Genomic DNA, 14,473 nt, shown 5'->3' on the forward strand with positions numbered 1-14,473 from the left:
CAATCCAAGTGGGCATAATATAGCCTCCCTAATGGTTTCCAACCACTTTTGAAACTTTGGAACCATTAGAGGATAAGTTATCTCTTTTTTACAACATTTTGCAATGACAACAGAAGTTGTAAACTTGCACTTTTCAACTTCGTCAACTCCAAGGTGTATTCGACCTATTCCAAAGATTGGTCTGATGTTTCTAAGACCAATATTTATTTGCTTGACTCATGCTTGGACTCCTACTGACCCACATGGTCATTTATCCATGGTGGCTTATAAAATGCAACCATGGCAATGCCTTACATCAGTTGGGTCTTATTGACTCACAAACTATCAACCTATTAAAGATGATCATTTTCACCTTATGGAGACTTTATTTGTGTCTTCATTTGTGTATTTGGGTGCTCCTACACCACTAACCTTGTTTTTTACATGTTTCATCTTGTTCTTCGGCGATTGTTTTACCTTGGGCTGATGCGAATCACCCTTGATCAAATAAATCAATGTAATTAAGCATTTAGAATCAAGTAGTTAGAATATAGAAGAATAATCCTGAGGTCAGGAGGTCTAGAGTTGGCTCGCATTCTTGCTTGAGCCCAAATGTTACATCACATGCATGTTTTGTACTCAGGCTTGTGAGCTAAATCTTGTAAGCCCACATGTTGTCAGCAGTTTGTAATTGATTTTCATGATATAATATAGTAAATTTTTGCATTGCCTCCATCATATTGAGTTGTTTCTATTGTGTAACTCTTGCTGCATAGTCCAGACTATTCTCTTTGAGGACCCTCCCCCGTGACTGCACCATTTCACCTACCCCAAAAGGGTTAATTTGGCCAATAAATTAATATATTTTCTCCCTGCCATAACACATGTATCTAAGTTCAATAGTTTGGTTGTTAGATACTTCATGCATGCATAGGTTCCATCCCCGATAGTTTATTCTGATTTGCTAGAGAAACTCTGTCATGAGGGACAGGAGCTCATCATGAGCATCGAGAAGCGCAAGCTTCATTTGGTTGGGTAGATAACATGCGTGGGTCATATGTCCATCTTCCAGAGTGCAGATGGAGGTGAGTATGATGGCATTGGAGATGATACATTCGGAGATAGAGATTCGTTGTAAAGTCCTATGGACTATTATATTTTGTATTATTGTACTTTGTTAATTGACCAAAATGGTCACATGATCAAGCTATGTAAGTTATGTAAGCTATGTAAAGGGGCTTAAGTGGTCTACTGTCAAAGATGCAACATGAAGTCTCCATGTAAATGTAACTAACTAAAAGAAAGGAAAACTACTAACCACTAACCTACTAACATGTGTCCATGTGTGTATGATTCATCTTTCATGTGTTTTCTTTGCTTAGTTTATGTTTTCCATTCATGAATGCATGGTTGAATGATATTATTTCAAATGATAAGTTATCTTTACTCTTTCACACATTAACGCCTAGTTTGTATTAATCATAGACATTTCAAGTTCTTCATTTTTAGTTATCTTACCTTATACATGCTAACTATAAGTTGCAATAATATTTTGATATGATATTTCTCTTTCCTATATACTTGTTAACCTATAGTCCTTACTTTACTCAACTACATTCCTCATATATGAAAGTTAGTACACAAGATTGTTAAGATATTGTTAGGCATATTAACTTTAATTTGTAATAATAGTATTCGTGGTGTTATGAAATGTTAATCTTTAGTCGTCATTAATTTGCAATAATTACTTGTTTTTGTTCCTCCATACTTGTTATCATGTAGTTCTTACTTTATTTCAACTAATTTCCTTATAAATGAATGTTAAGTTTTGCACTCGCTTAAATGTACTTGTTATGAAAGAATGTAAACTTCCCTAAGTATTTAATAATGTGAGTTAGTTTTAATTACGAGTTAATGATGTAGTTTTTTCTAAGGTTAGGACTAGGAGGTCCCTAGAGCCTTCCACGTGTAAATAATCTCAAATAACTTTCTCATTATTAATCATTAACATTTATAAAGAACATTTGAAGGTATAATGGCAAATTTTACATGTTTTGGTGAAAGTGAGTGGAGGTGAATTTTATTGACAATGATTATTTAATTCCTTAGAATTTCAGTTGTCTAACTGTTGAATGCTACTAAGATTATGGATAATATATTAGTTTATTCAACTTAACATGACATAGAAATGACAACATAGAGAAAAGAGCATTGATGTTTTACTAAAGGAGATCATAAATACTTGAAAGAGTATATAATCTAACATAGAAATAATATGTGTACGATAGTTAAAACTATGTATTGCTGATCACGGATAGTGGGAGCCAGTAAGTGACGTGAGTGAACATTCGGGAGTCGGGCCCAACTGCTAATAATAAATAATGTATATGCCATTTGTCTGATGTGATAATAGCAACTGAAATTTCTTTTTTATTTTTTGAAAAAATTAAATTTTCTACTTACAATAACCAATATGAAAGAAAGAAAAATGACAGGAATGAATTATTTAAAATAAAAGTTAAACTTGCACTATGATTTTCTTGTCCAAATATTTTATTCTTTACATTAGATTGTATGATAGTAAATGGATCAATTTTTTTTTTCTTAGTCTTCCTAAATTATTTTTGTTGACTATATATTGAATGTATGATATAAGAGGTATATAAAAGCATGGTGTCCCTCATACTCTTGGAAGGTGAACATAAATTTTTTATTCTAGAATCTTCTTCATTAGGTATGATATTTAGTTTGCTTGCGTGTTTTTAGGTGGCACATGATTTTCGTTATGCGTAGCCCGTAGGAGTCCTATTTCTCTCACAGAGTTTTAAGAATTCCCGTTTCCCGAGATAAAAGATAACGACGTCCGATAAAGACGGGCCGACACCCCTGGCCGGAATATTTCCATCGTTTCCAATAAATTTATATCTTTTCAAATTAATTCTCCAACTATCTCGTGCTTAGACTTTTTCTCACGAGTTTTGAACGCATCATATTCATTAATATATTAATCAAGTTTTAATAGCATTAATTGATTCCTTCTTAACAGATGTTGATATTCAAGCCATGACAAAATCCCATATTCAATATGGTGTATTTAAGTCATCTTTCATCATTGGCATGCTTTTGATTTATAATTTATTAGGTTAGTTAAATTTAATGAGACTATATAACATTTTTTATTTAAGTATAAATGATAGAAGGTGAATTTTTTTATCACTAGTATTTGTATTAGAAGGATGTAATAATCATATTGCTAGAAAAATATTTGTAAGTTAATATATTAGAAAATAGAATTTAATTTATGAGTATAAGATATTATTTTAATTAAAAAATAATTGATTTGTGAGTCGTAATTATTCACAACATAAAATTATCTTAAATCTTTGAGTTGAGGTTTGCAACACTAAAACTATTAAGGTTTTCTAAGTAAAACTAACCTAGAAAAGAAAAGTTTACAACTATCCACTAACTTTGCTTTTTACAAGAAAACAAGTTTACAAGTATTTTCTAAAATAATCTGAAAGAGTGAACTAAAAGTACCCAAGGCAAACTTATTAACCACACAAAATAAATAATATTTGAAGTTTGGACTAATTTTAGTTATGATTCAATATATATATATATATAGAGCGAGAGAGAGAGAGAGAGAGAGAGAGAGAGAGAGAGAGAGAGAGAGAGAGAGAGAGAGAGAGAGAGAGAGAGAGAGAGAGAGAGAGAGAGAGAGAGATTTTTATACCCAAAATAGCTACAAGTCCTAGCCAAAATTATTTATAGCATAAAGTAACAAATAAACTTATTCACAACACATGAATGAATGTTTACAAATACAATTATTCTCAAGGTCAAACGACTTACAAGTTTGAGCTAAAGTTTTCAATGAAGTAGAGTCGTATATGAATCAAACTTAAATTTGCATGAAATTTTTTATGCTTCTAAGTATAATATCTTTAATGACTTTATAATTGATGCAATAGATTTATTAATTGTCATCATTTTGGTCTACGCGTTAAGCTTGAAAATATTTCATCCAAACCAGAGGCCAAGAGCATGTTCTCTAATAATTTATTATGTTTTTTTGATAGAGTTCTCTATGTGAATACAAGCTCCATATTTCCTTTGTATATGGCTATTGGAGGAAATTTGAGTTGAAGGATGTGATCCATCAATCTCTTAGTGCTCCCATTGAATTCATAGATCTGAAACCCTAATTAAATAAACTGAGACCTAAAAAATAAACTATTACATTTAACATATAAAAATGAAAACCCTTCATTCAACATATACTAACACTTACAGATTTTAACTAATAGCCAATTCTCTTTAAGGACATTAATTCTTGTAACCTTACTATCCCAATAAAATTTTATACTCAAAAGGTCTACTTTTTGCTAAACCATAAGCTTGATAAATAGGTTTCCTTGTCCTCTAACTATACATTGTTTGACTTCAAATTAAGTGCAAAGCTAGTTACCATAACAATATAGAGGAAATTACTAGTCCAAACTCCCACCTTCCCTCTACAACCCTCCCGCCTGCTACGCGTTTGAATCTGTGTTCCTAGATGACCGCCCCCTCTAGAGAGGTCTCCCCTCCCCTGTTGGACCCAACACTCAATTCTACGATCGGAGTGCATGTTGTTGTGTTGGTTGCAGGTTCCCCACGGTCTACGGGCCATACGGAAGAAAAGGCCAGTCTTCACACCCCTTCCACTTCACCAGTTCTGACCGATACTGACCTGAAAGGAGAAGAAAGGAATATACCTCATCCCGGATCGAAAACTTCTACCGGACAGGCGGATGTGGATCTTGTGAAGGAGAATCCCAAGTCTAGCTGGAAGAACGCCCTCCTTGGGTCAACAAAGTCGACCCCTGAAGATGTTGTGGCCACCTTCTCCCAAACGGAAGACGGAACAGAGATCAAACTCCCGGACAACCTGATGGACAAAATCGCCTCTTCCCTTCACCTAGCAATAGTTGGTCATTTCTTCTCCTTCCGACCATCTATTGACATGGTCAGGCGATGGGCAAAATCTTGTTGGAAGCTTAAAGGAAGCCTGGAGGTATCAGCAATGCCGGGATGACTCTTTCTATTCAAGTTCAACACTAGGGAGGATTTGATCTATGTTTTGTCAGGTTCTTGGGCGTATGGAAAGCATTTCCTAACCATGGCTAAATGGAAGCTTGGTTTTGACCCCTCCACATGGCTCTAGTCCGGGTTAGGCTCCCTGGACTCCCTTTGGAGTTCTGGGATGAACAAATCTTCTGCTGGATAGGAAACTTGTTTGGAAGCTTTGTCGCAGCGGACTCAGTCACTCTCAACAAATCCAAGTTGGTGTATGCTCATTTTTGTGTTAATGTTACTTTTAACAAGGCTCTCCCAAACTTTATCTCCCTAAAATCAAAATGGGGAAAATGGTCCCAGGCTATTGTGTATGAAAATGCCACCCTGTTTTGCCAGGAATGCAATAATCAGGGTCATTCCTATACTGATTGTAAAGCCCTCGTGGTTACAGAACCCAAGCTCCAAAATAAAGCCATCTGGGCCGAGCCCATCAACCCTGGTGACCCATCATCCTCAGCTTCCCTTGAGCTGACTACTGTGAATGAAGTATCTGAGGATTACCCTCACATGGACAAGATCCTAGAGATCTTAAAATCCCCAACGGACCTAGACAAAAATTCAAGCATTCCCTTGGAAGAGGGGGAAATTCCACAGGTGATAGCCCTGAACCTGTCCCCCATCCCCCGCCCATCTGCTTCCCCCACCCCCCTATCCTTCATGCCCTAGCCTGGTTATATCCAAGCCTCTTATGACTGAAAGTATCTTTCCCACCTCTTCAACCCCTCTCTCCCCTGCAACGAGGTATAGAGATGCGCACCCTGGAAACTCCCTGGCAACTTCGCTGAAAGTGTCCCCCCCGGGTTCTCCTCAGATGGATAATGAAGAATGGATAACCTAGAAGAAGAAAGTCAAGGCCAAGAAAGCAGATGTGGGGGGAAATGAAAATAAAGTTGGCAAACCCTCAAAAAGAGTCCTCAGACACAAGGTAATGGCAAGGGACATTGCAAAAGGTAGACAACTGACCCTGGATGAACTTAACAAAAGTAAGAAATGAAGTTCCTCTCTTGGAACATAAGGGGTCTGAACAGCCCCCAAAAGAAGTTCGCCATAAAAAAACTCATTCTGGATATGAAAATTGAGATTTGCCTCCTTCAGGAAGTCAAGATGCCCTTTCAAACCTTTGTTGCGGTTGCTGGTAAACTTTGGCCTGGAGTGGACTATCTGTATGTTGATGCTTTGGGTGCTTCTGGGGGTATTGCTACCCTCTGGGATCCCATTAAAATGAAAGGTAAGCTTTTTGCTAGCTCCCAAAATTTCCTAATGGTTTCTCTTCATTATGGAGAACAATGGTGGCAGATGTTCAATATCTATGCTCCCAACTCAAGGTCGGGGAGACGGCTCCTGTGGGAGGAAATTTCTAATATTATTGTGACTAACCAGAAGGATCAGTTTATGCTGGTGGGAGATTTCAATTCCCCCCTCTACCCCTCCAAGAAGTGTGGTGGCCTGGAGGATTTCTCTGATAGCATGGGCGACCTAGCTAGTTTCATCAATGCTTCTAGCCTTATGGATATTGACCTACAGGGTGCCCCCTTCACCTGGTCGAGTAATAGGAAAGATAAACATCTTATTCAAGTCAGACAAGATAGATTCCTGATTTCCACCAATTGGGACATTGGACATAGCTCTTACCTCAAAACCCTCCCAAGGACTGCGTCTGACCACAACCCCCTTCTTCTCCACTGGAAAGACAAACCCTACCAGGGTCCCCCCCCCTTTCGCTATGAGATCATGTGGGCCTCTCATCTGGACTTCAGGGAGTTGGTTAGATGCTGGTGGACCACCTTGGTCCAAGGGACTGCCATGTTCAGAATTATGGAGAAACTAAAGCTAATTAGCAAGGAAGTCAAAGGTTGGAATAGGACCACCTTTGGAGACATCTTCAAAAGAAAGGACCTGGGGTCCAGATTGGAACAACTTCATAATATTATGGCTACCAGTAACCCCCCGGACCCCATTTTGAAGGAGGAGGAAGACTGCCACAAGAGTTGGAAAGATACCCTCTCCAAGGAAGAAGTGTACTGGAAGCAAAGATCCAAGATCCAGTGGTTGAAAGAAGGGGACAAAAATTCTGCTTTCTTCCACAAATTGGCTTGTATCCACGAGAGAAGGAACTATATCAAGATTATTAAGGACGAAACTGGCCAGGAGATCTCTGAAGACTCTCTGCTTGGACAAAATGCAGTGGACTTTTTCACTAGACTGTATGCGGATAATGGTGGAAGTGATTCTCCGCTCCAGGATTGCCTTGTTAGCAAGCTGTCGATGGCCATCAATGAGGACGATAACTGACAACTTATGGCCCCCATCTCTGTTGATGAAGTTCACCTGGCTGTCTTTGCTATGGGGGCATACAAGACTCTGGGCCCGGATGGTTTCCCCCCGATGTTCTTCCAGGATTTTTGGGACATTGTTAGCTACGATGTCACCAAAGTTGTTCAAGATTTCTTCAAGACAGGGAGATTGCTGAAAAAGATCAACAACACTTTCATTGTCCTCATCCCCAACACCACTACACCCAGCTTCTTGAAGGAGTATCATCCAATAAGCCTCTGCAATACCATTTATAATATACTCTCCAAGGTCCTTGTGAATAGGATTAAACCCTTCTTGGAAAATTTATCAGTCCGTCCCAGAAAGGCTTTGTCCCGGGATGCCAAATTTTGGATGCTGCCATTGCCACTCATGAGATAATCCACTCCATGGATAGGAGAAAATTACCAGGTATGGCCTTTAAAATTGATATATCTAAAGCTTATGATAAGGTCAATTGGGAGTTTCTTTTCAAAGTGCTTCTAAAACTGGGATTTAACCAAAAAATGGTGAGTATGATTCGGGAATGTGTTACCACGGTTCAATTCTCAGTGTTGATTAATGGGAATCCTAGGGGATGTTTCAAAGCTGAAAAAGGTATCCAACAGGGTGACCCTCTACCCCCTTATCTTTTTTTCATGATAGTTGAAGTCTTAAACAGAAATGTGACCCATCTGGTCACCAATGGTAGGCTCCAAGGGTTAAAAGCGGCCTCCATGCTCCCCCCATCTAATATTCAACAGTTCGTGGATGACACCTTCCTATTTGGTAAGTCTTCTGTCATGGAGGCTAAATGGTGGAAGATCCTACTTGCCGACTATGCCAAGGCGTCGGGACAATGCATCAACTATGAGAAGAGTTCTTCAACACTCCAAATGACCTCCAACTCAAATTCTCTCCATCCTTGGATGCAAAGTGGCAACTCTTCTGGGGACCTACCTGGGTCTCCCCCTCACAGTCAAGGAAGTCACCCCCACCTTCTGGAACTCTATTCTAGAAAGAATGCAGAAAAAACTTGCGGGATGGAAAGGGAAATTCCTCAGTAGTGCAGGGAAGCTCCAACTTCTCACAACCTCCCTACAAGGAATTCTGGTGTACTTCCTTTCCATGTTTAAAATATCAGGGACCATGGGGGAAAAACTTGAGAAAATTCAAAAAACCTTCTTATGGACTGGCTTGGAAGAGAAAAAATGTCTTGCTCTGGTCAATTGGGATACCGTGTGTCGGATTATCTCCTAGAGGTTTGGCATAAGAAAGATTAATGCCCTCAATAAGGCGCTAATTACCAAGATTGGATGGACTCTGGCTAAAGGTGAAGCAGACTGGTGCAACATTATCAAAGCTAAGTACCTGGACCGAGAGCATTTCTATTATAATTTGAATACAATTGACCTTCCCCAAGGTTCCAAGTTGTGGAACAACATCTTGAAGAGCAGAGTGATGGCTAGAGAAGGTTTGAAGTGGTAGCTGGGAGACGGTAGAAAGGTGAGATTCTGGGAAGACTTTTGGATGGAGGACAGGCCTTTGGCCAACACTAGCTTCCATCAAATCATGAACCACCTTAAAGGTATCCTGGGGGATTTTACTGTAGATTATTTGGTTCCAGGAAGTGGTTGCTGGAAGGACATTGTTCTCATCTGCAGTAATACACCTAACTTGGTCCCCCTTGCTCAGGATCTGCAACACATATTATCGAAAACCAAAATCCCCCTGGTCCCGAATGAAGATAGCTTCATCTGGAAAGAAACCCAATCAAGCTCTTTCTCGATCAAATCTACTTACAATCAGCTCCTTAAGCACCTTGTGGACGTTGAATGCTAGAAGAAAGTTTGGAACCCTCAGCTAATCCCTAAAATCAATTTCTTCTGGTGGTCCCTCATGCATGGTAAAACCCTCACGCTTGATAACTTGAAGAAGAGGGGATTCCATCTCCCCAACAGATGCAGTCTGTGTAAAGCTGATGAGGAATCTATTGACCACCTTTTTGTCCTCTGTCCCTTTGCTACTCATATTTGGTCTATCACTCTTTAGAAATGAGGTCTCTATTAGGTCTTCCAGAAGAATATAATTTTTTTTGCTTTTGATTGGACCCTCCCCCCCCTCCCATCATCCCCTCATCATGCAACTATGGAAACAAATACCGTCGCACATCTGCTGGGCCCTATGGAAAGAAAGAAACAACAGAATTTCAGAGACACTGAGACCCCCCCGGACACTATGGCTCACATTTGCTTTAAGATGATCTCTAAAAATGTAGAAGTTACAAAATGGAAAATCCCCCCTTATCCTCCCAATGAGACTAACAAAAGGATTGTTGTTTGTGGGAAGCTCCCCCTGGCTTTGATCATTTCAACAAAAGTACTAAGAACAAGAGACGGATGATCAGATGGTCAACCCCCAGGCTACACTAGTTTAAACTGAATTTTGATGGTTCAGCTCAAAGCAATTGTTAGGCAGGAGGTGCAGTCATTCGGGACCATCTGGGGAACACGGTTGCAGCCTATGCTGCCAACCCATGGAATAATACGGTCACTCAAGTTGAAGGAATGGCCCTCCTTTGGGGTCTGAAAATGGCTAACTCCATAGGAATAAAACATCTGGAAATTTGAGGAGACTCTCAAATCATTATTGACTATTTCAAAGGGAATGCTTTGGTGGGGTGGAGAGTGGAACCCATTTTGAGGGATATCAGGTGCCTCCTAGTCAAGATAGAGGACTTCACTATCCGCCACATCTTCAAAGAAGGAAACAGAGTTGCTGATTCCATGGCGGCTAACGGAAGGCTGCAGAATGGTTTACGATGTTGGCAGGACCCCAGTCTACTGCCAGTCACCACTAAGGAAATCTTGGAAAAGGAAAAGGCCTTTACCCAAAAAGGGACTATCCTATCCGCTCAATGATGAAGGGAACCTTTTTTCAAATTTCAAATTGGCGCAAGGATCCCCCCAATTTCTATCCTAGACGACCACGTATCAAAGTCAGGCTAAGTCACCACTACCATATGGGATGGATTTATGATGAAAGTACAGATATCGAGAATGATTACTCCCTAATTATTACCTAGACGGAGCCAAGTGGTGACAATAAAGGCGGTGTTGGGGACCTGTCAACTCACATTGGCCCGAGTGAAGGCTCGTACGTTCCGAGTAGATCTTCGGCTTTTGATATCTACTAGATCTTAAGGGATAATAATCACTCTGATAATTACGACTGTTTATTTCAAGTCCGACACAATTATCTTAACAATTCCGCATTAAGTTTGCTTCGGCTCTGCGTTTTGGCTGTAAGTCATTCTCAATCTATTAAACTAGAGGATTCAAGAATGGGGGGGGACATGCTTAGACTAGAACCCAATAAAGTGGATGAGTTCAAAGCTAAACTGGGGCCCTGGTTTGTGTGCACTGAAGGCGATATTGACAAATTCATGGAAAGTATGAAGGGTAATGACGAAAGACTTTCTAGACAATTCGTGATTTCTTGGGAGGATAGAAGGGTGACCATGGGGGGATTCTCTTTCGAAATCAACGAAGAGGTTATAGCTCAGGCGACGGGCCTTTCAATGGAGGGCAGAAAATGGAAAAAGCAGAGCCGCATTGTAGATTCTACTAGCCTTAACTAGTTCTTCCACCAAGGCGAGAACCCTATCAAGAGGGCGGGAGGATTCAACAGGGAGGAGCTCCCTCACCCGTGGGATGAGGTCTGCTATATTGTGATGAAGTATTTTACATTGGAGGGCAGGTATGGCATTTTCTACGACTACCATCTCCCATTCCTAAACCATTTGAGGAATAAAGACCTCATTTCCATTTCGTTCTTTTTATTACATTCGATGGATGTTAATATTAAAGATATAGCTGAAGCTAAGAAAAAAAGGAAAGACTTTCCCACCCTGCATCAGGGCCTTATTCTCTGCCTATATAACTTTCACCTCGCCCTTTGCTCGTCTTGCTCCATTTTTGTGCAGAATGTCGGCCCCTTGACCCACCCTCTGACCATTAATGATTCAAGTCCTCGGCGCCTAGAATTTGGCTCCTCCAGCAAGAAAACCAAGAATCATTCCCCAGAGGAGGTCAGAACCCCCAAAAGAGTCAAAATCCAAAAGGTTGACTCTGATTTGGATACTACTGAAGAAGCCAACACCCCCCGTCGCTCTAGCAGACTAGCCTCTAAACCCTTGAATAAATCCCTGAGAGACCCCTCCTCCTCACACGACATGGGCAACTCCATTCTGACTGTTAAAATGCCCCTTGCCCAGCATAACCCGACCCCTCATTCTGTGAGCTCTACCCGGATTTGTGAAAGCCCCGTATCCTCCAAGAGTCCGGAGCTAGCCAATTTCCCCTCCCTGACCTTCAGGATTGAAAAAATGTTGGTCGTTGAAGAGGCCAGCAGCATGAAGGAAGAGGATTCCAACCTGACAGAGCTTGAGAAAAAGATAGAGGCCCTCTCTGACAATGTGCAGGTGATCACCAGCAGACTAGAGGCGGCAAAGTCCAAGATGCAAGATGTGTCCAAGTTTGCTCTAAATGTTATGAGATGCTCAACTATTACGTTGTGCCTATTGCAGGAAAGCACGACCAAAGGGAAAGGCAAGGAGGACGACGAATACAAAGGCCTATTCAAGTTCCTCACTAAGGAATGGGCTAGAAAGCTGCTCCCTAAGAAGAGCCAAGGGAAAAAGAAATAACTTTCTGCATGTGGAGGAGTTTTTTGTCTATGTTGTGTTGTCGTTGGTTGGATAAGCTTAGTTTAGGCTTTTGTTTATATTTTGTTGTTTATGGCCCTGTGTGGCATATGAATTATACTCTGACTAGTAGTATTTTATCGCTGATAAACTCTCGTAGTATGGTTTTTGTTTTTGATAGAGGTAAAAGGCTGCTACTTTGCTGATTAAATGCGGACAATGGTCTTGCCACTGTTCTCATAATTGTACCTATGGGTCAGCCCCCTCATTTTTGGCTACTTTTATTATAAAAAACAATATAGAGAAACTAAATTTCTCATGTTTTAACAAATTCACACTCACTTCTCGATTCCTAAATTACCAGCGTTACTAGAAACATGCAAACCACAAGATACTAGATGAAAAAATAACATGGCAGAGGAGTCAAAAGGTATGTTGCAAGAGATCATTTTATCATTATTTAAATTAAGAAATGAAAAAAAAGTATACAAAAAATATAAGAATGTGATCTTTCTCATGAGACTTAAATCACAAACATAAGAATTTGAAATGTGTCACAATTTGACTTTTAAATCCACATTCATAAACATGAAATTTAAAATTACAATCTAGCAAACATTAAACACTATAGCAATTTGCATTGATCAAGATTCTAGTTTGACATATACTATTGGAAAAAGGTAAAATTGTACACTTTTAATGATTTTTCTACTATCCCAAGCCACCCCTTCGCTTTTGAGATGGAAAAAACCAACAAGGTAGCTTTTAAATCATCCTTAACATAGTAAAATAACTTGTCTGTAGTGGATATAGGCCATTTTTTGCAACATAGCTCCATACATTTTTTTTTAATTCAAAGATTTGATGCCATCCACTTGTCTGGGCCCTCCTTCTATAAAGGTTCAAATAAGCATGATACTATTGGGAATTTACCATTCATTAGAAAGACCAATTCCCAAAAAATTGGTGTAACACTTGAGACATAAGAACCCTTAGTTTGAGAGCCAAATAAATACCTCTAAGTCATATTTTAAACACACATTCCTAATAAGTGTGAATTATGAAGAAGCACTTAAAACTTGAATCTCCCACTACTTGTTGATCTACACATAATAGAGTGCTAATGATGCATAGGATCTACACGATGGGAGATAGTTAGATTAGTTGGATGTGATAGTGAGTCTAAGTACCTATGAGGGTGTCATCTTATGTTGGAAGAAATTCAGCATTATCATGTCCATCTAAGCCCTCTAGGTCCAATATTAGAAGAACTACTAGCTAAATATGGACATAATTTCTGACAACATCTACAACACATGGTGATTGATCATATTACTAAACTCCCACCATGAGGTCTCCTTGAAGGAATCACAGTTGTAGATTTGAAACCCTCCATAAAAGGTCTATTAATAGTGATTTTTTTGGATAGTCATTTAGTTAGACTAGAACCATAGGATGAGATCATGAGAAGCAACAAGCATTGCTACATTATTTTTAAAATGAAACGAAACACAACCAAAAAATGATAACAACCATGTACAAATTTCAAAAAGTAAAACTCAACAAGACTGTGGAAAGTGACTTACCTCAAGATTATGTACAAATTGTGTCATGTTATCAATGATGCTGATGAGAAAAATGGATAGAGTTTCTAGAAAAATTTTACAAAATTGTAGCATAGAAAAAATTAAATAAGATGAACCAAAACCAATCTTCATATAGATATTTCTTCAATATATTTATAGTAAATAAAAAATGGATTTGAAAATTTATTGAGGTTTTAGAGCTAGATAGGATTTCATGCATGCAATTGAAGTCTAAATTGATTTAGAGATTAAATATGAGAAGATTTTTTATAGGCATCATTTGAAAAGTTGTTTGCACATGATTGATAATTTGAGTACAATGATCATGGGATTGCATTTGGACATAATTTTTTTGTCTATTCAAACAAATATATACTAACAACAATTGAATCATTTGAGGCTATCTCAAACACATGGTGGATTATGAATTTCTCGCCTACAATTTATAATAGGTAGATAACATATTGTGATTCTTGTATGATTTTATGGATATGAAATATGATCCAATATTTAATTTTAGGTGTGCAAAAAAAAAATTTAATTAGTTGGATATGACCATCATTAATAGTAAATAATTACTGAAAAATCATTTAATGGAAAACTATTTCTAGAGTGAGACATGTTTCTAGTTGAAACCTCATCTGTAATATAGCCTATTGATTAAGTATTTAATTTAAACATTTCTACAAGGCATAAGTTATTTCTTAACCATATTTTTTTATAGAGATCCTCATCTATGAAGGCTTTTTACCATATATTATTTTTCAAACTTTGCATAATGGATGATAGA

At 38.7% G+C, this 14,473-nt stretch overlaps 1 protein-coding gene across 1 annotated transcript; it reads left to right on the plus strand.

The window, feature by feature from the left end:
- Positions 1–6,090: 6,090 nt before the first annotated feature.
- Positions 6,091–7,392, plus strand: LOC131860263 (uncharacterized). The gene has a single exon (XM_059214648.1). It carries the CDS (start codon positions 6,091–6,093, stop codon positions 7,390–7,392), a length of 1,302 nt encoding a protein of 433 aa, XP_059070631.1.
- The last annotated feature ends 7,081 nt before the right edge of the window (positions 7,393–14,473 follow it).

The sequence above is a fragment of the Cryptomeria japonica genome, chromosome 11, assembly GCF_030272615.1.
Source record: "Cryptomeria japonica chromosome 11, Sugi_1.0, whole genome shotgun sequence".
Classification (NCBI taxonomy): Eukaryota; Viridiplantae; Streptophyta; class Pinopsida; order Cupressales; family Cupressaceae; genus Cryptomeria; species Cryptomeria japonica.